This window comes from Triticum urartu, chromosome 5A (assembly GCF_056163025.1).
Source record: "Triticum urartu cultivar PI428250 chromosome 5A, HENAU_Tu73, whole genome shotgun sequence".
In the NCBI taxonomy this organism is placed as follows: domain Eukaryota; kingdom Viridiplantae; phylum Streptophyta; class Magnoliopsida; order Poales; family Poaceae; genus Triticum; species Triticum urartu.
In genome coordinates, this window is record NC_141877.1 from 615160368 (window position 1) to 615184232 (window position 23865).

General features: G+C 44.4%; 2 protein-coding genes and 1 pseudogene across 2 annotated transcripts; all 3 read right to left on the reverse strand.

The window, feature by feature from the left end:
• Nucleotides 1-7913: 7913 nt before the first annotated feature.
• LOC125506211 (polygalacturonase ADPG2-like) lies at nucleotides 7914-9372 on the reverse strand. Its single transcript, XM_048671073.2, has one exon. The coding sequence runs from the start codon at nucleotides 9246-9248 to the stop codon at nucleotides 8019-8021; it is 1230 nt and encodes a 409-aa protein (XP_048527030.2). The 5' UTR covers nucleotides 9249-9372; the 3' UTR covers nucleotides 7914-8018.
• A 6844-nt stretch (nucleotides 9373-16216) lies between these two features.
• On the reverse strand, nucleotides 16217-17693 carry LOC125506212 (polygalacturonase pseudogene; annotated as a pseudogene).
• A 4387-nt stretch (nucleotides 17694-22080) lies between these two features.
• LOC125511070 (chaperonin-like RbcX protein 2, chloroplastic) lies at nucleotides 22081-23807 on the reverse strand. The gene is made up of 5 exons (XM_048676350.2): nucleotides 23404-23807; nucleotides 23024-23115; nucleotides 22867-22924; nucleotides 22693-22758; nucleotides 22081-22531 (listed from the first exon to the last, which is right to left on the reverse strand). Exons 1-5 carry the CDS (start codon nucleotides 23686-23688, stop codon nucleotides 22409-22411), a joined length of 624 nt encoding a protein of 207 aa, XP_048532307.1. The 5' UTR covers nucleotides 23689-23807; the 3' UTR covers nucleotides 22081-22408.
• Between the last annotated feature and the right edge of the window lie 58 nt (nucleotides 23808-23865).

Sequence of the window (23865 nt, forward strand, 5' to 3'; positions counted from 1 at the left end):
TAATTGCTCCCACTTTCAATATGTATCCAGATTGAGACTTAGAGTCATCTGGATCAGGGTCAAAACTTGCATCGACGTAACCCTTTATGATGAACCTTTCACTTCCATAATCGAGAAACATATCCTTATTCCACTAAGGATAATTTTGACCAATGTCAAGTGATCTACCCCTAGATCACTATTGTACTCCTTTGCCAAAATCAGGGCAGGGTATACAATAGGTCTGGTACACAGCATGTCATACTTTATAGAACCTATGGCTGAGATAGGGAATGACTTTCATTCTCTCTCTATCTTCTGCCGTGGTCGGGTTTTGAGTCTTACTCAATTTCACACCTTGTAACACAGGTAAGAACTCCTTCTTTGACTGTTCCATTTTGAACTACTTCAAAATCTTGTCAAGGTATGTACTCATTGAAAAAACTTATCAAGCGTCTTGATCTATCTCTATAGATCTTGATGCTCAATATGTAAGCAGCTTCACTGAGGTCTTTCTTTGAAAAACTCCTTTCAAACATTCCTTTATGCTTTGCAGAATAATTCTACATTATCTCCGATCAACAATATGTAATACACATATACTTATCAGAAATGTTGTAGTGCTCCCACTCACTTTCTTGTAAATACAGGCTTCACCGCAAGTCTGTATAAAACTATATGCTTTGATCAACTTATCAAAGCGTATATTCCAACTCCGAGATGCTTGCACCAGTCCATAGATGGATCACTGGAGCTTGCACATTTTGTTAACACCTTTAGGATCGACAAAACCTTCTGGTTGCATCATATACAACTCTTCTTTAATAAATCCATTAAGGAATGCAGTTTTGTTTATCCATTTGCCAGATTTCATAAAACGTGGCAATTGCTAACATGATTCAGACAGACTTAAGCATCGCTGCGAGTGAGAATAATTCATCGTAGTCAACACCTTGAACTTTGTCAAAAACCTTTTTTCGACAAGTCTAGCTTTGTAGATAGTAACACTACTATCAGTGTCCGTCTTCCTCTTGAAGATCCATTTATTTTCTATGGCTTGCCGATCATTGGGCAAGTCAACCAAAGTCTACACTTTGTTCTCATACATGGATCCCATCTCAGATTTCATGGCTTCTAGCCATTTTGCGGAATCTGGGCTCACCATCGCTTATTCATAGTTTGTAGGTTCATCATGATCTAGTAGCATGACTTCCAGAACAGGATTGCCGTACCACTCTGGTGCGGATCTTACTCTGGTTGATCTACGAGGTTCGGTAGTAACTTGATCTGAAGTTTCATGATCATTATCATTAGCTTCCTCACTAATTGGTGTAGGTTTCTGTGATGTGCTACTTTCCAATAAGGGAGCAGGTACAGTTACCTCATCGAGTTCTACTTTTCTCCTACTCACTTCTTTCGAGAGAAACTCCTTCTCTAGAAAGGATCCATTCTCAGCAACAAATGTCTTGCCTTCGGATCTGTGATAGAAGGTGTACCCAACAGTTACTTTTGGGTATCCTACGAAGACGCACTTCTTTGACTTGGATTTGAGCTTATCAGGTTGAAACTTTTTCACATAAGCATTGCAACCTCAAACTTTAAGAAACGACAGCTTAGGTTTCTTGCCAAACCATAGTTCATACGGTGTTGTCTCAACAGATTTAGATGGTTCCCTATTTAACGTGAATGCAGTTGTCTCTAATGCATAACCCCAAAACGGTAGTGGTAGATCGGTAAGAGACATCATAGATCGCACCATATCTAATAAAGTACGGTTATGACATTCGGACACACCATTACACTGTGGTGTTCCTAGGTGGCGTGAGTAGTGAAACTATTTCACATTGTTTTTAACTAAAGGCCAAACTCGTAACTCAAATATTTTACTTCTGCGATCATATCGTAGAAACTTTTATTTTTGTTACGATGATTCTCCACTTCACTCTGAAATTCTTTGAACTTTTCAAATGTTTCAGACTTGTGTTTCATCAAGTAGATATACTCATATCTGCTCAAATCATCTGTGAAGATCAGAAAATAATGATACATGCCGCGAGCCTCAATATTCATCGGACCACATACATCAGTATGTATGATTTCCAACAAATCTGTTGCTCGCTCCATTGTTCCGAAGAACGGAGTCTTAGTCATCTTGCCCATGAGGCATGGTTCGCAAGCATCAAGTGATTCCAAAAGTCCATCAGTATGGAGTTTCTTCATGCGCTTTACACCAATATGACCTAAATGGCAGTGCCACAAATAAGTTGCACTATCATTATTAACTTTGCATCTTTTGGCTTCAATATTATGAGAATGTGTATCACCACGATCGAGATCCAACAAACCATTTTCATTGGGTGTATGACCATAGAAGGTTTTATTCATGTAAACAGAACAACAATTTATTCTCTTACTTAAATGAATAACCATATTGCAATAAACATGATCAAATCATATTCATGCTCAACGCAAACACCAAATAACACTTATTTAGGTTCAACACTAATCCCAAAAGTATAGGGAGTGTGCGATGATGATCATATCAATCTTGGAACCACTTCCAACACACATCATCACTTCACCCTTAACTAGTCTCTGTTTATTCTGCAACTCCCGTTTCGAGTTACTACTCTTAGCAACTGAACCAGTATCAAATACCGAGGGGTTGCTACGAACACTAGTAAAATACACATCAATAATTTGTATATCAAATATACCTTTGTTCACTTTGCCATCCTTCTTATCCGCCAAATACTTGGGGCAGTTCCGCTTCCAGTGACCAGTCCCTTTGCAGTAGAAGCACTTAGTCTTAGGCTTAGGACCAGACTTGGGCTTCTTCACTTGAACAGCAACTTGCTTGCCGTTCTTCTTGAAGTTCCCTTTCTTTCCCTTTGCCCCTTTCTTGAAACTAGTGGTCTTGTTAATCATCAACACTTGATGCTCTTTCTTGATTTCTACCTTCATCGATTTCATCATCATGAAAAGCTCGGGAATCGTTTTCATCATCCCTTGCATACTATAGTTCATCACGAAGTTCTACTAACTTGGTGATGCTGACTAGAGAATTCTGTCAATCACTATTTTATCTGGAAGATTAACTCCCACTTGATTCAAGCGATTGTAGTACCCAGACAATCTGAACACATGCTCACTGCTTGAGCTATTCTCCTCCATCTTTTAGCTATAGAACTTGTTGGAGATTTCAGATCCTCAACTCGGGTATTTGCTTGAAATATTAACTTCAACTCCTGGAACATCCATATGATCCATGACGTTCAAAACATCTTTGAAGTCCCAATTCTAAGCTGTTAAGCATGGTGCACTAAACTATCAAGTAGTCATCATATTGAGCTAGCCAAACGTTCATGATGTCTGCATCTGCTCCTGCAATAGGACTGTCACCTAGCGGTGCATTAAGGACATAATTCTTCTGTGCGGCAATGAGGATAAACCTCAGATCACGGATCCAATCCGCATCATTGCTACTAACATCTTTCAACACAATTTTCTCTAGGAACATATCAAAATAAACACAGGGAAGCAACAACGCGAGCTATTGATCTACAACATAATTTGCAAAATACTACCAGGACTAAGTTCATGATAAATTTAAGTTCAATTAATTATATTACTTAAGAACTCCCACTTAGAAAGACATCCCTCTAATGTTCTAAGTGATCACGTGATCCAAATCAACTAAACCATAACCGATCATCACGTGAAATGGAGTAGTTTTCAATGGTGAACATCACTATGTTGATCATATCTACTATATGATTCACACTCGACCTTTCGGTCTCAGTGTTCCGAGGCCATATCTGCATATGCTAGGCTCGTCAAGTTTAACCTGAGTATTCTGCGTGTGCAAAACTGGCTTGCACCCGTTGTAGATAGACGTAGAGCTTATCACAGCCGATCATCACGTGGTGTCTGGGCACGACGAACTTTGGCAACGGTGCATACTCAGGGAGAACACTTTTATCTTGAAATTTAGTGAGAGATCATCTTATAAAGTTACCGCCGAACTAAGCAAAATAAGATGTATAAAAGATAAACATCACATGCAATCAAAATATGTGACATGATATGGCCATCATCATCTTGTGCCTTTGATCTCCATCTCCAAAGCATCGTCATGATCTCCATCGTCACCGGCATGACACCATGATCTCCATCATCTTGATCTATATCAATGTGTCATCATAAGGTCGTCTCGCCAACTATTGCTCTTGCAACTATTGCTATCGCATAGAGATAAAGTAAAGCAATTATTTGGCGCTTGCATCTTATGCAATAAAGAGACAACCATAAGGCTTCTGCCAGTTGCCGATAACTTCAACAAAACATGATCATCTTATACAACAACTTATATCTCATCACGTCTTGACCATATCACATCACAACATGCCCTGCAAAAACAAGTTAGACGTTCTCTACTTTGTTGTTGCAAGTTTTACGTGGCTGCTACGGGCTTAGCAAGAACCGTTCTTACCTACGCATCGAAAACCACAACGATAGTTTGTCAAGTTAGTGCTGTTTTAACCTTCTCAAGGACCGGGCATAGCCACACTCGGTTCAACTAAAGTTGGAGAAACTGACACCCGCTAGTCACCTGTGTGCATAGCACAGCGGTAAAACCAGTCTCGCGTAAGCGTATGCGTGATGTCGGTCCAGGCCGCTTCATCCAACAATACCGCCGAACCAAAGTGTGACATGTTGGTAAGCAGTATGACTTATATCACCCACAACTCACCTGTGTTCTACTCGTGCATATGACATCTACGCATAAAACCTGGCTCGGATGCCACTGTTGGGGAACGTAGTAATTTCAAAAACAATTCCCACGCACACACAAGATCATGGTGATGCACAGCAATGAGAGGGGAGAGTGTGTCCACGTACCCTCGTAGACCGTAAGAGAAAGCGTTAGCACAACGCGGTTGATGTAGTCGTACGTCTTCACGATCCGACTGATCAAGTACCGAACGTATGGCACCTCCGAGTTCAGCACACGTTCAACCCGATGACGTCCCTCGAACTCCGATCCAGCCGAGTGTTGAGGGAGAGTTTCGTCAGCACGACGGCGTGGTGACGATGTTGATGTTCTACCGACGCAGGGCTTCGCCTAAGCACCGCTACAGTATTATCGAGGTGGACTATGATGGAGGGGGGCACCGCACACGGCTAAGAGACGATCAACTTGATCAACTTGTGTGTCTAGAGGTGCCCCCCTGCCCCTATATATAAAGGAGAAAGGGGGAGGCGGCCAGCCTAGGAGGAGGGCGCGCCAAGGGGGGAGTCCTACTCCCACCGGGAGTAGGACTCCTCCTTTCCTTGTTGGAGTAGGAGAGAAGGAAAGAGGAGGAGAGGGAGAAGGAAAAGGGGGCTGCACCCTTTGTCCAATTCGGACCAGAGGGGGGCGCAGGCCTCCTTCCTTTTGGTCTCTTTCCTCTATTCCCGTATGGCCCAATAAGGCCCATATACTCCCCGGCGAATTCCCGTAACTCTCCGGTACTCCGAAAAATACCCGAATCACTCGGAACCATTCCGAAGTCCGAATAATGTCGTCCAATATATCGATCTTTACGTCTCGACCATTTCGAGACTCCTCGTCATGTCTCCGATCTCATCCAGGACTCCAAACTCCTTCGGTACATCAAAACATATAAACTCATAATATAACTGTCATCGTAGCGTTAAGCGTGCGGACCCTACGGGTTCGAGAACTATGTAGACATGACCGAGACACGTCTCCGGTCAATAACCAATAGCGGAACCTGGATGCTCATATTGGCTCCTACATATTCTACGAAGATCTTTATCGGTCAAACCGCATAACAACATACGTTGTTCCCTTTGTCATCGGTATGTTACTTGCTCGAGATTCGACTGTCGGTATCTCAATACCTAATTCAATCTCGTTACCGGCAAGTCTCTTTACTCGTTTCGTAATACATCATCCCGCAACTAACTCATTAGTTGCAATGCTCGCAAGGCTTAAGTGATGTGCATTACCGAGAGGGCCCAGAGATACCTCTCCGACAATCGGAGTGACAAATCCTAATCTCGAAATACGCCAACCCAACAAGTACCTTCGGAGACACCTATAGAGCACCTTTATAATCACCCAGTTACGTTGTGACGTTTGGTAGCACACAAAGTGTTCCTCCTGTAAACGAGAGTTGCATAATCTCATAGTCATAGGAACATGTATAAGTCATGAAGAAAGCAATAGCAACAAACTAAACGATCAAGTGCTAAGCTAACGGAATGGGTCAAGTCAATCACATCATTCTCCTAATGATGTGATCCCGTTAATCAAATGACAACTCATGTCTATGGTTAGGAAACATAACCATCTTTGATCAACGAGCTAGTCAAGTAGAGGCATACTAGTGACATTCTGTTTGTCTATGTATTCACACATGTATTATGTTTCCTGTTAGTACAATTCTAGCATGAATAATAAACATTTATCATAATATAAGGAAATAAATAATAACTTTATTATGGCCTCTAGGGCATATTTACTTCAATATGTCCTTAGTGTGAGGACTTAGTCGTGAGGCCAATGCATCTATGTGGTAGCTTGAGAGGGGTTGAGTGGGACGAGGGACGCGAGGTTTTTTTACCCAGGTTCGGCCCTTCACGGTGGAGGTAAAAGCCTACATCCTGCTTCATTGATATTGACCATGGTGCTCACGATTACAAGGGTGCTCTTTGGCTACCTCTATCTCGAGAGCTATTGACTTGTCTATCTAAACTTGTCAAACTTGTCCCTCTCGAAGTGCCCTGCCACTCCTTATATAAGTTGAAGGGGCGGATTACATGACTAGTCCTAATAGGAATATTCCTTATACTTTCCTCCTAAGCCGGCCCACCGGACACACACCTTGAGTCGGTCTTCTCATAAGCCGCCTTCTAGGCCTTGGGCCTTGTTATTCCTCTGACCCTCCTGCCGGTTAACCAATGAGTCACCAGTCTTCGGGCGGGTCACCAGTGAGTCGCCAAGTCCGGCAGGGTCATACTTCCGGCTGGGTCATACCGCGGGGTATATCCCCGACAATTTATCATTCCACACGTACATATGAGTTTTCCACTGAATCACATATTCCAGAATCATAGCAGTTATAGCATAGAATATAAACTCTTAGTTATAAACATAGAAATATAATAATACAATATTATTGCCTTTAGGTCATATTTCCAACATGGTGTTGCTTCTCGAACATGTGGATACCTTGGAGGTGTTCTAGCTATGGTACTCGAATGGTCGCTCGAGAGAATAATGCGGAGGAGAAGATAGTACGACTACACGTGCACCAATGCGCTACATCGACGTTACTTCTGTTATGGGCATGTGCTTCTAGTGATAATCTCGTGATTTATTACTGCAACAATTCTTGGAGCACGTGATAAGATTTTTTGATTTATGCCAATGTAATCTACTCGTACCTCGACAAGCCCAACCTAGCCAGCGGCGAGCCGTGGCCTCAAGTTTCCATGGCTTGTCACTTTCTTGTCCTTTGTCTCTAACTTGTCTGAATTGCCTTCTTTCTTGATGGGGCAATTTGTGATGAAGTGATCGAGCTTGTCACAATTGTAGGAATTACTCTTCCTCAAGGCCAACTTGGTCCATCTCTTATCGAGATTGATGCCATGTGGTGCTAAGACTTGTACTGAGTATGGGCTAAGTAAGTTTAGGGAGATCAGAATCTAGCTTGACGTTAGAACCGCAACTGTCTATGCAAGTTTATCACCTGTTTTCAGACTTTTAATTGGTCATTTGTATTTCTTTCTGCTAATTTCAGAGAGGCGTGTAAATTTTTGATGGCATATTTTGCTATATATATTTGCATACCAACTTCCTTTATATGGGAGAATTTACAATAATGTTATAGTAAAACATAGGAGAGAGTAGTTTGCACTATGTATGCACAAGTATATGACTTGTTTTTTTTTTTGTACATTCTAGTTTTGATACAGCTGTATTTCTACAGGGTACAACAAGAACCTGTCCAATTTACACCACCTTCTAGCTAGTTTTGGAATTGGCAGGGTTGTGGAATAACGGTTCCTGATTCTTGCCATTTTGCATTCTGGCAAGTGCTTTCTGTGTCACCCTTGCCGCCCTCCATTTTGAGGTCGATATTCTCCAAGACAATGTCGGAGCATGAGATGCTATTGCTGCAGCTAAGCTTGATGGCATCCTTGGAGACGGTTGTCCCTCTAATGTTCTTGAAGACGACATTGCTGACCTCTACCGCAGACCCCCGACTCTTACATGGCTTGGCGGAGTCGCAGTAGTTCTGGTCAATGATTATGGGGTTTTGCACATTGTCCATGATCATGTTCTGGAACGTGATGCCCTTGGCATACCCGCTTCCTCCCTGCCATGTCTTGATCCGGGCACCATTGGTGGTGCCGTATAATTGCACCGAGTCGATTGTGATGCCGGAGACCTCGGCTCTAGAATTGTCGTCTCCTAAGCTCCCGACACTAATTCCATGCCCCGGACCACAAACAACTTTGCTGACAAAAAGATTGCGGGTCCCATTCTCGATGGAGATGCAGTCGTCCCCGGTCTTGATGACACAATCTTTGACTTGCACATCTTTGCTGCGGGTGATGTGGATACCGTCGGTGTTGGGGCTCGTGCCGGGCGCCGTGATGGAGAGGCGGACCAGCTGCACTGCGTTGCAGTCCTCCACGGAGAGATGGATCTGCTGGCTGTTTACAAGCTTCAGATTCTCCACCTGCAGATTGGTGCACAGGTGAAACGTCAGAGCCGTGGGCGCCTTGGTGCACGGCAGAGCCTTGTTGGTCTTGCATGAGTTCGTCCACCAGACGTCGCCGTTGCCATTGATCGTGCCGCCGCCGGAGACGGTGAGTCCGGTGACGCCTTGGATCATGATCCAGCGACTTGTGTCGTTGTCGCGCCACGCCGACCTGCTCCGTGGAGCCACCAGCGTGCCTTTGACCATGAAGACGACGCTGGACTTGCATGGGCCAGACAGGGTGACGGAGTTAAGCAGGTAGGTCTTGCCCTCGGGAATGAGCAGCATGGCCGGCCGGGAGGAGGAACACGCCGCGTTCCACGCCTTGGCCAGTGGCTGCGTGTCGTCGTGCTTCCCGTCGCCATGGGCACCGTAGTTGTCGACGATGAAGACATTCTGCTGAGTCTCGGCGGGCGCCGGGCTGGCCTCGCTCGCCCCTGCACTGGATGCCAAGAGCATCAGGACTAGAGCGGCCGCCATGAACGACGCCATGTGCAGCAGCTAGAGACAAAGCAAACGCAAGAGTGAAGATGAGATTGCACTGTACGTACGTGGCCTGGTTTGTAGCGTGGTGTTTGGTCGTAGGACTCGCTAAGAGAAGCGTACAAGTGATCAAGCCGATGAAGACGAAGTGCCGCCGGCGAGGAGTATTTATAGGCGGCATGCATGTGGATGTCGTTCGGCGTTGCTTGTGATGGAGAAGCTAGTTTAGTTAGCTTGGCAAGAGTTAGGCGTGGATGCATGTGTTGTGGAGTACGCAGAGCTGCAAACGCACGTCCATCCATCACCCGTGCTGACTGCGTGCACGAACGGTTCAGCCAGGTGTTGTGCATGGCCACTTGGCAACAAAGGAGATAAACATGCCAGATTTGTCCGACTCGCAGGCTTTGCACGACAAAAATCTGAATCTTCACGTATATACCCAGCTCCCCTGTACGTAGTGCCCACGCGAACTTAGATATATCCATGGTTCGGAAGGCCCCCTTGCGTTGTCCCAAAGGTATCACCGTACCAGGTGTAGTGCTGTTACATACAATAGTACTCGCTTCGTCCGGATTTATTAGACCCCATCGTATAATAAATCAAACATTGACCATCTATATATTTGACTAACAAAATATAAACTATGTGCCACAAAAAGTATAACGTTTGATTTATTCTAAAGATTTTTTCTTTAAGAAAACTAACTAATCTATTCATGCCAGTATAACGAACATCAGAAATAATAAAAATTACGTCTAGATCCAAAGATCACCTAGGGACGACTGCAAGAACTAAAGCGAGCCGAACGCCTGTCATCACCACTCCCTCGCTGGAGCCAGGGAAAAATTGTTGTAGTAGACAGTCAGAAAGTCGTCGTCCTAAAGCCCCATAGAACCAGCGCATCAGAACAACAACCGCCGCTAATGAAGAGCGTAGATCGGAAGGATCCAACCTGAAGCCAAACGAACATAGACGAACGACGACCAAATTCGAGCAAATTCACCAAAAACACACTTCCACACGCCCACTGATGATGCTAGATGCGCCACCAGGATTGGGGCTAGGCGGAAAGAACCTTATTTCATCTTCAGGGAGCCGCCGCCGTCTCGTCTTCCTGGGGAGGAAATAAACCCTAACAAAAATTGAAGAAACATATAAAAACAGAGCCCTCCCGCCGGTAAGGTCCAGGATCCACCCTGCCCCCATGGCCCTAAGGCCACCGGAGATGAGATAGACCAGCTATGGTGCCGGCGGGAGGCAGAGAAATCCTAATCTCTTTTTTGGAGCAAGAGGTTTTCAATGGTATAATTTTTATGACATGGAGTAGTTTACATTTTATGGTAATGCTATTAAGCTGACGTTCGCCGGGAGGGAATGGCAAATCAGACGTTTTTTTGCAGCAATATATATTATCGCGAGGATGGCAAATTTACTTGGTAAAAAACTAAACTGATGTAGAGTTGTCATACTTGCCAACTAAACTTGCTTTCATCAGCCAGTATAAATTGCCATGCAAATCGTCCGCAATTGCTATGCTTCCCGGCTGACGTTCGCTAGTTTAGCCTGTCCTTATTTTATAAGTCCCAGCAAAGAGGTGTGCAACTAGGGACATGGTTTTTTTTTTATTTCTTGTGTAATAAGATCATGGAATTATGCTAAGAAAAAAGAACATTGAATGCACTACAAAGAAAAGCTCATACGCAACAGCCTGAGGAAAGAATGACTTCACATTGAAAGAGTTGAAGGATACTTGGTGCGTAATAACTGTATGACTAATTGGATTATACCCCGTAGGTTGCTACGGAAATTGGTTACAGTATATTCACTGAATCACTGAGATTGGATTGTCTGGAACATATTCAAATTAAAATATAAACTGAAACCAAACATATATATGATTTATTGTATTTTGTATTGAATAGTTGTGAGATATTGATTTAATATAAATAGCATAATTATTAAAAAAATTATGTGATGATGGAGGGGCGATGAGGACGGCGCGCCTTCAGCTTGCTTCAATGCTTGTAGCGTCGTTAGGTGGTCTACGGATCTGAATGTAATTTTTATTATTTTCGGTGTTCATTGTATTGCCATAATTGAAGATGAGTAGATCAAAAATTGCATAATTATAAAAAAAAGCATTCATGATTTTATATTAAGGTGGACTTTACCGAAAAAGGCTTTCGCCCCGTTGCTTTAATGACCCTCATACATCCGAACCATACAACACGGCACCCAAACACAGACACCCAAAGTAAAATACAAATGTGCCGGAGATCAGCTAAGCCAACTCGAAGTGAACAAAAAATGTACAACAAGCATCACTACGAAGATGGCGGAGCCCTCCACCGAGAGCAAGCTATCATGAAGAACACGGCTGACCGCCGATGAACCGTGAACCCCAAGGTAGTTCCTTCAGGAAGGACGCGACACTAGAGCGCCACCACCACCCGATCCAAAGGATCAATATTTTTATCTGGAGCAACATGGAGAATCAGAAGAGACTGCGACCGAGCCTACAAGAAGGGGACGACGCCTGCGGGCGCTGCCACCGTCGGTCTGACCACAGTCAGACAAGGATTTCACCCCGGCGTACCACTCCACCTCCGACCAGGGTGCGCCCAGTCGAAGAGACCTGCCGCACCACCACCACATATCACCGAGCCTGAGGCACCCCGCCGCCACGCGACCAAGGTCACTAGTCCGCACCCGAGCTAGGAGCTCCACCCGCGAACACGGTAATTTCCACCACAGAGTCGCCGCCCTGCCATCCGACACCGCCATCAGCCTCCCAAAGGAGCGAATCTCCACGACCAGCAGACCGCTACCATAGTTGGTGCCGCCAACGCCGACATGCCTCGACAGATGGAGCCGGAGGCAACCAGACCAGGGGAAAGAGGAGGGGGCAGAACGGTGCGAGACCTCGACCGGCACATCCCCGCGCTGGTGACGGCTAGGCAGACCACCCATCCCTCCTGCCAGCCTCCTCACGTTGCCCCTTGCAACGCCCCACCACGGCCTCCAGGTCAGATCGACAAGGAGCACGCTGGACACCCGCCAGACGACGAGGGCGCCCAGACAGTCTAAATTCGTCTCGGCGACGACCACAGGAGGTGCCACGTTGGGCCTTGCACACCGGCCACCGGCAGACGCACCTGCACCCTGCCGGCGAGACGATCTACCCTGGATGCGCACATGCCCGCGGAGCCCACCACGCTACGGCATGCACACGCGACCCCGCTGCCAGCGCACGCCCGTCGCCAACATGACCCCCGTCCCCCCCTCCCCCGCCGTCAGGCGAAAGGATGAAGTGCCCCGCCACCAAAGACGCCGACGGGCTTTGCCCATTAGTGTGCCCCGGCGGCAGCGAGGAGGGAAGGAGGGGAGGAAGGAGGACCGACGCCGGCGGCTAGGGTTTTGCCCCGGTCGCTCGGGGGAGCGACACGGGTGGGGGGAGGGGGAGGGGGGAGTCCTTTGAGTCTAACACTTTTTTTCGAAACGGAGGCAAATATTGCCTCATCTATTAAATAAGCAGAAGAGAATTGCCCAGTTAATTACGGAAAACCGGGCAAAAACCGGAACAACAAGGGCCAAGCCCACTCTCATAGACTGAAATACACAGGGCAAAGCCCACCCTAATCGACGACAAGTCGACCTACGACCGGACAACGCAGCTCCGACTCAAACGGAGAGCTCAGAAGAACAAAACCAGGCACGGCTGGCGCCACGGAAGATCACCGAACAGGCCACCTACAGCTAGTCATCGTACACCACAGGGCCCTGCCGCTGCAGCTTCGACTCCACAACAACAAGCAAGCCGAGGCGAAATCGTGGACACGCCGGAGAAGAGTCTAACACTTTTCAAATTGTATGTTGCCCCCAAGGTGGACTTCTATTCATGCATGATTGTATATTGAGATAGCAGGTTGAGATAACGTGTTTGCATGTTGAGAAAAGTGAACTAGTGTAGATCATCTGTTTAGTTGTAGTTCTGACGGGTGACTTGTACAATTAGCCGAGGCAATCCATTAGCTATCGTGTAGCCCATGCTAATTAACAGCGGAAAGACTATTCATCGTGGACCAGCATGTTATCGTGTAGCCCATTAGCTATCGTGTAACCCAGTGACGTACGTTGTCGAGTCCGCGAAGTTCAAACTACTGAAACGTGCTAGCTGCACGCTACGTACGTGGACGTTCCTACACGCCTATGCCACTCTTACACGCATTATCCACACGTGGGATCGTGTGTGCCCACACAAATCTAACACCGCAGGCTTCACGTACGTACGTTTCGCCACGAATGGCACGCCACGCCTTGGTTACGCTCAACACTCCCCCAAAGGCCAAATTAAGCCCGGCCACCCGCATCCAGATTCGTGCATGGCATGAAACAAGAAGTGGGGCAGCGTACGTGCATGGTGCATTCTTTCTCCCGTCCTAACGAGGCCACAACTAATCCACGTACGAGGAACCACTGTACATTGCGACTAATGTATTCTCGGTGTAGAAATTGACAAGTTTGGGCAAGAGAAACCGAAATGCTACTCTTCTCTCTTACGTAGACGGTAATCCACGTCTGAGCCCATACTTAGATGCTTTCGACGAACAGTAAGTTCAAGAAAAATAGGGAGAAAAAAAACCCCAGCAAAACACTCTTAAATCTTGTTGGTATCCAAGATGCTTGTGTTTTCTAGGAGCGTGCAGATTTTCGTGCCCAAGTAACATTCGAGAAAGCTCATGCCAAGAAAAACAAAATTGAGCTTAAATAGTGCAGTTCTTCAAAGTTTCTTTGAGAGCCATTTTTTCCCCCATGAGCTCCTTGAATGTTCAAACACCATAATTTTTACAAGACATTGCGTATTCGAGCATCTTGGATTCCAAAAAATGTTCCGAGTTTTTAAAATTTATTTGGTGCTCTTTCTTTTAGGAATTTACTATCCACACACAGGTGTAGATGAGCTCGGGCTCAGAATAGCTACTCTCGTTTGTAGATTCCTTTTCTCATTGCACACTTTATGAGTTGTCTACCCTCCACACATCATTACCGTCATATGGCTGCAAGCCTTCAATTAACTCAAATCACATGTTGCTCCTACAAAATTAGTAGACTAAATGTTAAATCAATGCTGCAAAAGCTTCAAAACACACTACATTCGCACTAAGAGTTCAATGCACTTCTCTTGCGCGCGCGCGTGCGTGTGTGTGTGTGTGTGAGAGAGAGAGAGAGAGAGAGGATGCTCTCGCTTCTAGCACCTGTCTCTCTTGACTTCTCTCTTCTCTCCACTTCACGGCCTCGCGGCGGCTGGTGAGTAGGAGGGGTTGCCAAACCCCCACCCTTCAGTATGAGTTTCTACCCTCTACGCATCATTGTTGTCATATGGCCCTCAATTAACTCAAATCACATGTTGCTCTTAGAAGATTAGTGGACTAAATGTTAAATCAAGGCCATAAAGCTTTCAAAACAAACAAAATGCTCTCTCTCTCTCCCTCCCTATGTGTGTGAGAGAGAGGGAAGCAACCCGGCCTTTACCCTAGACGCTCTCGCTTCTGGCACCGGTCTCTCGACTTCTCTGCACTTTACAACCTCACGGTTGCTAGTGAGTAGGAAGGGTTGCCAGACCTTGCATTGGGACAACATTTGATAAATGATTTTATGTTCTACCAGCTAGGGTTCTGGCAACTTGCCATGTGGCTTTGGCAACAACAAAGGTAGTGGTGAATAAGTGTGCTCTCCTTCGACTTCAAGTGAAGGTTTTCGTGGTGGTAGCCTTTTGGTGCGGAATTTTGTCCTTTGGCTTCGCTATTGTGGTGGCACTCTGGGACCGTTCCAAAACCTGGGAGTTTGTATTGGAGACAACGGCCTTTGAAGACAACTGACTTCAGAGGAACACGCCGTTTGAAGTAAAGGAGTTGGCATCGGACACCGAGAACAAGAGGAGCACGAACAAGGGTGCTAGGAAGAGCCTCGTCACCATTTTGCATTCTAGAATGTACTCCCCATGCCACCCTTACCACCCTCCAATTTAAGGTCGATATTCTCTAAAGAGTTCCTTGCTAGAACTCAGCTTGATCCCATGTCATCCTCGAAAATGGTAGTCCCTCTAATATTCTTGAACACCACATTCAACACCTGTATGGCTGATTCCTGGCTCTTGCATGGCTTCGCGGAGTCATTAGTTTTGATCAATTTATTTTTCAGGTTATCCATGATATTATGGAATACAATATCCTTAGCATATCCACTCCGTCCCTGACATTTCTTGATCCGGGCTCCGTTGGTCATGCCATATAATCCTACAGTGTCAATGTAGATATAGAAAATGTCAAATCTGGAGTTATCATCCCCTAATTAAGCTTCCAATGTTGATGCCATGTCCCGGACCACAAACAACTTTGGTGTCATGAAAATTGTGAGTTCCGTTCTTGATGGACATGCAGTCATCCCTCGTATTGATGAGACAATCTCTAACTTGCACATATTTGTTGTGGGTGATGTGGATGCCGTCAGTGTTTGAGACAATCTCTAAGTTTGAGAAAATCTCTAACTTGCACATGTTGGTCTGGGTTTAGTAGATTTGATTCTTGCTAGTAGAGTGGAGATCGTTAAATTTCCACTTTCCCGCTTCCAATTCCAGTGGTGGCAACATCGGCGGGCCATTGACATGTGCAGGATGAACAAGATAGCGGAATCCCCAAGGACTAGTAAGTAATTTCCATTTATTTTCTAGGGTTTTCTTGTAGTGATGGTGTTCTATTAATATAGGACAATGCCTCATTTGAAACATCAGCATAGCTTTGGAAAACCTTTACTCTTCCTAGATGTAAATATAGAACCACGAATTATAGGAAGAATTGACTTTACTACGTGATTGAAATTAAATTGTCAATGAGCATTGGAAGCTAAGAGTGTTAAACATTATTGTTCATTTCAACAAGAAAACACCTACCGGTAACACATTTCATATTATTGGTAGAAACCCCCAAAAGGAACTACAACGATGTATGCAAAAGTAGGATTTATTAATGAATTTCCATAGAAGCTTTATATTGTACATTATACATGTCTAAACTAGCTCATTTCCATTACAGCTTAATTTTTTCCTTTACATGGTAGTGGAACAACATTTCCTGACTTCCTCCATTTTGCGTTCTGGCAGGTACTCTCGGTGTCACCCTTCCCACCCTCCAATTTAAGGTCGATGTTCTCTAAGGCAATGCCAGAACACGGGAGATCCTTGCTACAACTCAGCTTGATGGCATCCTTGGAAATGGTAGTCCCTCGAATATTCTTGAACGCCACATCCCGTACCTCTACCGCCGAATTCTGGCTCTTGCATGGCTTGGCGGAGTCACAGTAGTTTTGGTCAATGATAATTGGATTTTGCACGGCATCCATGATCATATTCTGGAATACGATATCCTCGGCGTATCCACTCCCTCCCTGCCATGTCTTGATCCGGGCTCCATTGGTCGTGCCATACAATCGCACGGTGTCGATGTAAATACGGGATACCTCGGCTCTGGAGTTGCCGTCTCCTAAGCTTCCAATGCTGATGCCATGTCCCGGGCCACAAACAACTTTTGTGACATGAAGATCGTGAGTTCCGTTCTCGATGGATATGCAGTCATCGCCGGTCTTGATGAGACAATCTCTGACCTGCACATATTTGCTGTGGGTGACGTGGATGCCGTCGGTGTTTGGGCTGGTGCCAGGCGCGGTGATGGTCAGCCGGGCCAAGTGCACGTTGCTGCAGTCCTGAACCGACACATGGATTTGTTGGCTGTTTACAAGTTTCAGGTTGTCCACCTTTAGATTAGTGCAGAGGTGAAACGTCAGGGCCGTGGGAGCCCCCTTGCACGGCAGAGCCTTGTTGGTCTTGCACGAGTTCTGCCACCAGATCTCACCGTTGCCGTTGATGGTGCCGCCACCATTGACGGTGAGGCCGGTGATGCGCTGGAGGAAGATCCAGCGCCTCCTGTTGTTCTCGGTCCACGCCGACATGCTCGGAGGAGCGATGAGTGCGCCCTTCACCTTGAAGACGATGCTGGATCTGCACGGGCCAGAGAGGGTGATGGCCTTGAGCAGATAGGTTTTGCCCTTGGGTACGAGCAGCACGGCCGGCCGGGACGAGGAACACGCCGCGTTCCACGCCTTGGCCAGGGCCTGCGTGTCGTCGTGCTTCCCGTCGCCACGGGCGCCGTAGTTGTCGAGGACGAACACATTCTTCTGAGTGGAGCTTTTGAGGGAGCTGCCGGTCTCTTGGACTGAGTTGGCATTGGACATGGAGAGCAAGAGCAGGAACAGGGGTGCACACACGAGCCTGGTGGTGGTCGACGCCATTTTGGGAGAGATCTCAAAAGGAATCGAAGTATGAGTTTTGGATGGACAGATGAAGGCGTAGTGACGACTTTCTAGTTTCTAGCTATGTGTTTGATGGGAGAAGAAGAGTTGTGTGAGTAACGGATGGATGAAGACGAAGGGGCGTTGGCGAGGCGTATTTATAGGTGTGGCGCTGGTTGTGATCAATGGAGAGAGACAGGGCTAGGCTCTGGAGTTGGGCGTGCAGTTCGGTGCGTGGTTTGGTTGGGTGCGGCATGCAGCGACATAGCTAGCTAGCTAGCTCGTGAACCGAACGCATTGCATTGCATACATCACCATGCATACGTGCAGGAGCATGAGCAAAGGGTGCGAGAGTAGGCATTGTTGCATTCATGCATGCATGTTTCGCACCACAAAAATCCAACTCCATGCCCATGCAGGCGTGTTTCTTCGTCTCTTCTATAGTAGTACGTACTTAGTGTGTAGTAGTGCACGGGCCTTGGTTCTTCAGATGGCACCGCAATCATCATTGGCCTTCTTTAGTTTTGATTGATGATCGGCACTAAATTAAACATGACTCCTTCGAGAACACGAAAAGGCAGCCGCTTAATAATAATGGAAAAGTAGCGCCGTTCCTGCTGGCGCAAAGCGGTTGCCATCAGCAGGAGACTGACACGTCGCTTGCACGCACGGACGTACGTATACTTACTGATACAATGGAGCCATGATTAAGCGACGGACAAGCTTTTCTCGATCTGGACCTGAACTAGGCCAGCGGCGCTTACCTAATAACTCATCGAAGCCGTTCGATCCGTGCATGCATGTACCTTTACTTGGACGACTGGTACCAGTCCTTCTACATTATTCCGTTAATTAGCTGTGAGCTGGCCTGATGATCAACCCTTGAAATTGTGTAATCGCCTCAGAGAAAATCGGGAGTTCAACGTGCTCTCATCGGACACAACATCTGCCCCTTGTTGATTGTAGCATGTCGTCTCACCGGTCACAACGGCCGCAATTGATGGTTGAAGCATTTAGTCAAAACAGTTGTAGTGTCCGTTGCTTGCAACATTTTTCATCGCCGATTGCAACATCTAGTTGTGCCGCTTGTAAAACCACAACTATGCTGATGTCACTTGACTGAGACAGTCTCAGTCGATTGAGTTCTACCCACACCCATTTACAATTACATCTTAATGTTCATGTAAATTTTTGTATTTTCTATCTTTTTGAAATACTAACTGAAGTACCTTGTGTAGTACCTTCCAAATGCATCTATCTAGATTGTGCCAGTTATTCCAACATGGAACATACTAACTTATATTGTTCCTGTCATAGTTAGGAATTGTTTTGAATTAGTATGTTATTGATGACATATTAAATGAATTTTTGGCTATAATTTAAATTAAACTACACGTGACTCAAACAAACCTTAAAATTCAAATAAAATTCACATTTAAGTAATTCCATAATTTTATAGCTCCTACCTGTAAAATATATAAATAATTCTAGGGTTGGCCTCAGAAAAGTCAAACATGCATACTACTGGTTTTATTTAAAAAAACTACTTTTGGTCTAAAAATATGAAATTTGTCATACGACCATTACAAAGTATTAGGCAATTTTACCAGACTTGGACAATGCATTTCTCTTTAATGGATGTATATTTGAGGATACATCACACCATTCAAGGCAAACTATGAAGTTTGTACTCCATGAAACATCTTCTTGATAAATTTCTTCTAATATTTTGATGATTCATTTTAAATTAGTATGCACATGCGATCATGCTATGTCCTCATAATACTATGTTTAAAATTTCAACAATTTCATATAAGTTGAAATTTTCAATGTTTTTTGTAATTGCTGAATATTCAAGGATGCATCATACTATCCCGGTCTTAACTCTTCTGTGTGGTATTCATTCTCGTTTGTCTCTTGGAATCACATCCAACAGTGGTTGGAAAAGCTCGCAAAATCCAACCACTTCACCTATCATATTGCCCCCAACCGTTTCCTGTACCTCTATAGAAACCGAAGTGTTTCATGTTCTTTCATCGAGAGGGTGTTCCTCTCCTTTTGTATCTCTTTACCCAATTTTGGTCTCAAGGAGTGTAAAAACACATACGAGCGTGGCGCAGAAAGCGGAATGTTGTGCAACGAGTCAAGTGTAATATGATCAAAAGGAAAAGGGGGCGATGCTAAAACTCAAACAGTTCCCTAGAGGGGAGGCCCGGGTTGAAAGAGGAGCTACATTCTTTCATCGAAGAGAGAAAATAAGATGACTGATGCATTCTTACTTCATCTTAATATAGGGATGCTTTACGTAGCTTCCATTGAATAGGAAACAAGATGACCCATGGGGCACTCAGTGACGTATCTAAACCGTCTATCCAGCATTGGCTTTTCACACTCGGGAATATAAAACATTCGGCACGGAAGGAGTACTATTATTTATGTATTAAATTATTTTCTATCTATCTACAAGATTTGATTCCTTATTGAACTGCATATACCTCAAATAAGTCTCTAAACTAAAAAAGCATATTAAGTAATTTTGTAAAGATTTAGTTCCTGTCAAAAATACATAAATAAATCTAATGTATTATTTTTTGAAACTTTGAACCTTTAAATGCATATTATTGGTTTTCAGTTTTATTTTTATTTTTATTTATTCAGTCTAAATATCATGTGTTTTTTTACATGGGACCCTATGTGACTTGATAAGATCCTGTTTAAATTTTTAGGGGATTTTCAGAAAACCTGGACTGCACATTGTGTTTTAACACGAGCATCTCTCAGGAAGCATCATCATATTCAAGGCAAACTATGTGTCCCACAAGAAAGCAAGCTATTGTCGTAATTTACTCAAATCTTCTAAAAAAATAATGTCAAGCTTATTAGAATTATTTTTGCAATCTTACATTACACCTTTTTTTCCCAAAAACATATTGAATCCTACTATTGGCATGCCTGCAAATGACATAAATATATTGATGGGGGATTTCCACATATTATTCATTCTCTTGTGGGTTCACATGAAGTAGTTATTCTCTTTACAAGAGTAAGTTTATTTTAATTTTAGTTTTTCTAAAAGTGTGAAATAGAAGAAAGAGAGAGAAAAACGATAGAGAGCGCTGGACAGTTTGGGCTGGCTTCGGTTAGCTTCTTGACCATAGCCCGGTGGGTAAAAATAAAAGGAAAAAAGAAAGTAAAGATGGGCTTTGGACCATTTGTTAGTTGTAGTCATGGAAAGAAAATAAAGGTACAGGGAGAAAAATGGGCGTTGCCCAATTTATTTTATTATTTATTCATTATTACATTTCAAAATAGATATACTTAATTATTTTTGGAGACATAAATGCAAATGTGGAAATATTAAGAAGATTTCCACATAATATTAAATTTTTTTCTGGTTAATATGAATAGTTTTGTTGTTTCCAAGAATAAGTTGGTCTTAAAGTTATATTTTTTGTTAAAAGGATAAACAGAAGAAACGGAAGAAAGGAGAGTGTTAGATTGGTAGTTTGGGCTGACCTCGGTTAGCTTATGGTCCATGGCCCGGTGTGTAAACAAAAAAAAGGAAAAAGAAGAAAGCAAAGATGGGCTTCGGCCCATTTACTGGTGGGTGAAAAGGAAATAGAAATAGAAGGGCAGGATCAAGAAATGGGCTTTGGTCCATTTGTTTTCCTTCTTTTCGCCATTTCAACTCAAAATAGAGATCCGCTTAAGAAATAGAAGGCCTAAGAAAAAATAGATAGTTATTAAAATGTTTAAGGTTGAAAAAAAATTAAAATGTTTGAGGTTGAAATATTTTTCAAACTTTTTGAAAATATTAGGAGCCAGCCCTGGATTGCTGCAAGCACATGTTAAAATTTAATTAAATCTTACTAGTTCCAAACTTGAACTTTTTAAATATAAACCTTTTTTTATTCAAAATTAAGTTTCAACTACAAGTGTGTGATTTGAATTTATTAAATTCATGACAAACTCTTTGTGTATTTTGGAAAAAAAAGTTTGAACATTGAGTGGGGGTAGCATCTAAAGCATGAACATCTTTATTTTTAATTTAAGTAACTATGTTACTTGTACATCTATGACAGCAATCATCATTTCAACATAAAGAAGTGTCACCCAATTGGGACTGGTTAGCCCGCTTTTGATCACTGAAGGAAAGTTGAAACCGGATTTAGGCCATTATATGATGTTTCCAAAGAACATCACCAAAAACCTGTCATATATCAACAAATTTCTTATAGCGAATTGTGCGGAATGCCATACGAGTAACGACAGTCATGACTAACGAGTACTTTGCTGTACGTTCAAAGGTATAAGGTGTATTGTGTTGTGTTAAACATAGAATCAATCTAGGACCGTCAAATGCAATGGTAGAGCCGAGCGGTTTGGACGTTTTAGATCGGCCACAACTCATGGCTTTTACATAAGGGGTGGTGGAGACAAACTTGTTCTGTAGTGTTGTAATGACAGTATTGAGAGATGCATAAAACTGAGATGGAGAGGCACATAACACGTGAGCATTTGTATATAACTCCGGGCTCAAACACACCCTTGCACTGATGGGTGATGACTAAATCCATACATTTAACCCAGCTAGTCAATGTGCCTATCAACACAGGCGGCACATTACACACCGACACCAACACAAACAGCTTGCAGTATCTCCACCAAAAGACCCAACCATATAGACTCTGTGCTAGATCACATACATATATACACATGTTTGACTCAATCGTGTGTGCATGCATAGTCCTCGCTCTACCTAATTAACCGATGAGCTAATTAATTAATGAAGTTCAGCGGCTGAAATTACTGAAACCGCATGCATATCAGCCGATCTTCTCCGTGTTGGTGTCGTCGGTTGGCCAGATGACCGTCTCCATGAGCCTCTCCCGCATCAGCTCCAGGTTCTCGTTGGAGATCTTCTCGTACATTTTTGCGTGGTCACATTTCTGCAGGTTAAGTAAACATGAGCAAATCAGATGTTAATAATAATTTAAATTTTTTAAGCAGCTAAAAAATATACGGCATGTCGTGCGTAAAATTAGTGGATGTTTTTCCTTTTGCGGTGAAAATTAGTGGCATGTTGATTGGTTTTGGAAAATATTATTACCTTGATCCATTTCCCGTACAAGCTAAGCCGGGTTATCATAACCCGCTCTGCAAGCTCCTGCCTCTCCTGCAAGTTACAAGAGCAAAAGAAAACATATATTCATGCGAGGAATTTTGCATGCTAATTTGTAGCAGTGCAAGAAGAACAAAAATATGTGTGTGGATCTGTTCATACCTTTCCAAGAGCGCGGAGGAACAGCTTGCCATCGGTGGGCTTGTTTACAGCAACAAAGCTGTCAGGGGAACAAGAATCCAAGATTTAATAACAAAATTACTAGTACTAATTAATTGCTAGAATTTTCATACTGGAGAGAGATCAAATATGTTGTTACTTGTAGAGCCAGCGGTAGCTGGGTGGGTTCATCTCGTAGAGCTGGGTCAGCACGGTCCTCACGGCTTTGTAGGTAAAGTAGTTCATCAGTTGCTGCATCATCATGAACAGGAAACATTTTTCATTTTCTTTTCTTCAAGAAACTTGAAATACTATTCACATATTCATTACCCTAAAGCAACAAAGCTGCAACAACAATTAAAAAAAACCTATTCTTGACCATCCCTAAACAAAATCATCTGAATCTTTCAGCCGAGGAACTGTTGTAAGAGATGTTCCAAGAAATTCCCCAAGGTCGTAACATGACATATATGGATGATTGAGAACAAGAAGTAGAAGAATTCCAGCAAGTAGATGGCGGAGGAGAGGCTGATGAATTACCAGGTCGACGTCGCCAAAGCCAACATCGTAACTGCCCCCGAGGTTGCTGACGATGGCGAGGCCGCCGCTCCTGCCGCCCCTGCCCCGGCCACACTGCCTGAGCCTGACGGAGCAGGTCGCCCGGCGAGGCCTCCTCCTCCAGTCACCAGCAAACAGGCTCGTGCTCGAGCTGCTCCCCACCGCCACACGCCTCCTCGCGAGCCCCGCCACCGCCTTGCCGCCCTCCGTCCTCACGTCGACCGTGGTCACCGCGCCCACCCCCGGCATCACCTGAACTCCGGTCATCCTCACCGTCACCGTGAGCAGCTAGTGATTTCCTTGGTTGGTGTCAGTATGTGGTATATAAAAATCGAGGGAGGAGCTGGGGGAGGTGTCCAAGTAAGTGGCCGGCGGAGGAAGAAGAGGTGGTGTTGAACTGCTGCTGGGTCGCCGTGGCTGGCGCTGGCTTGGCTGCGACGCTCA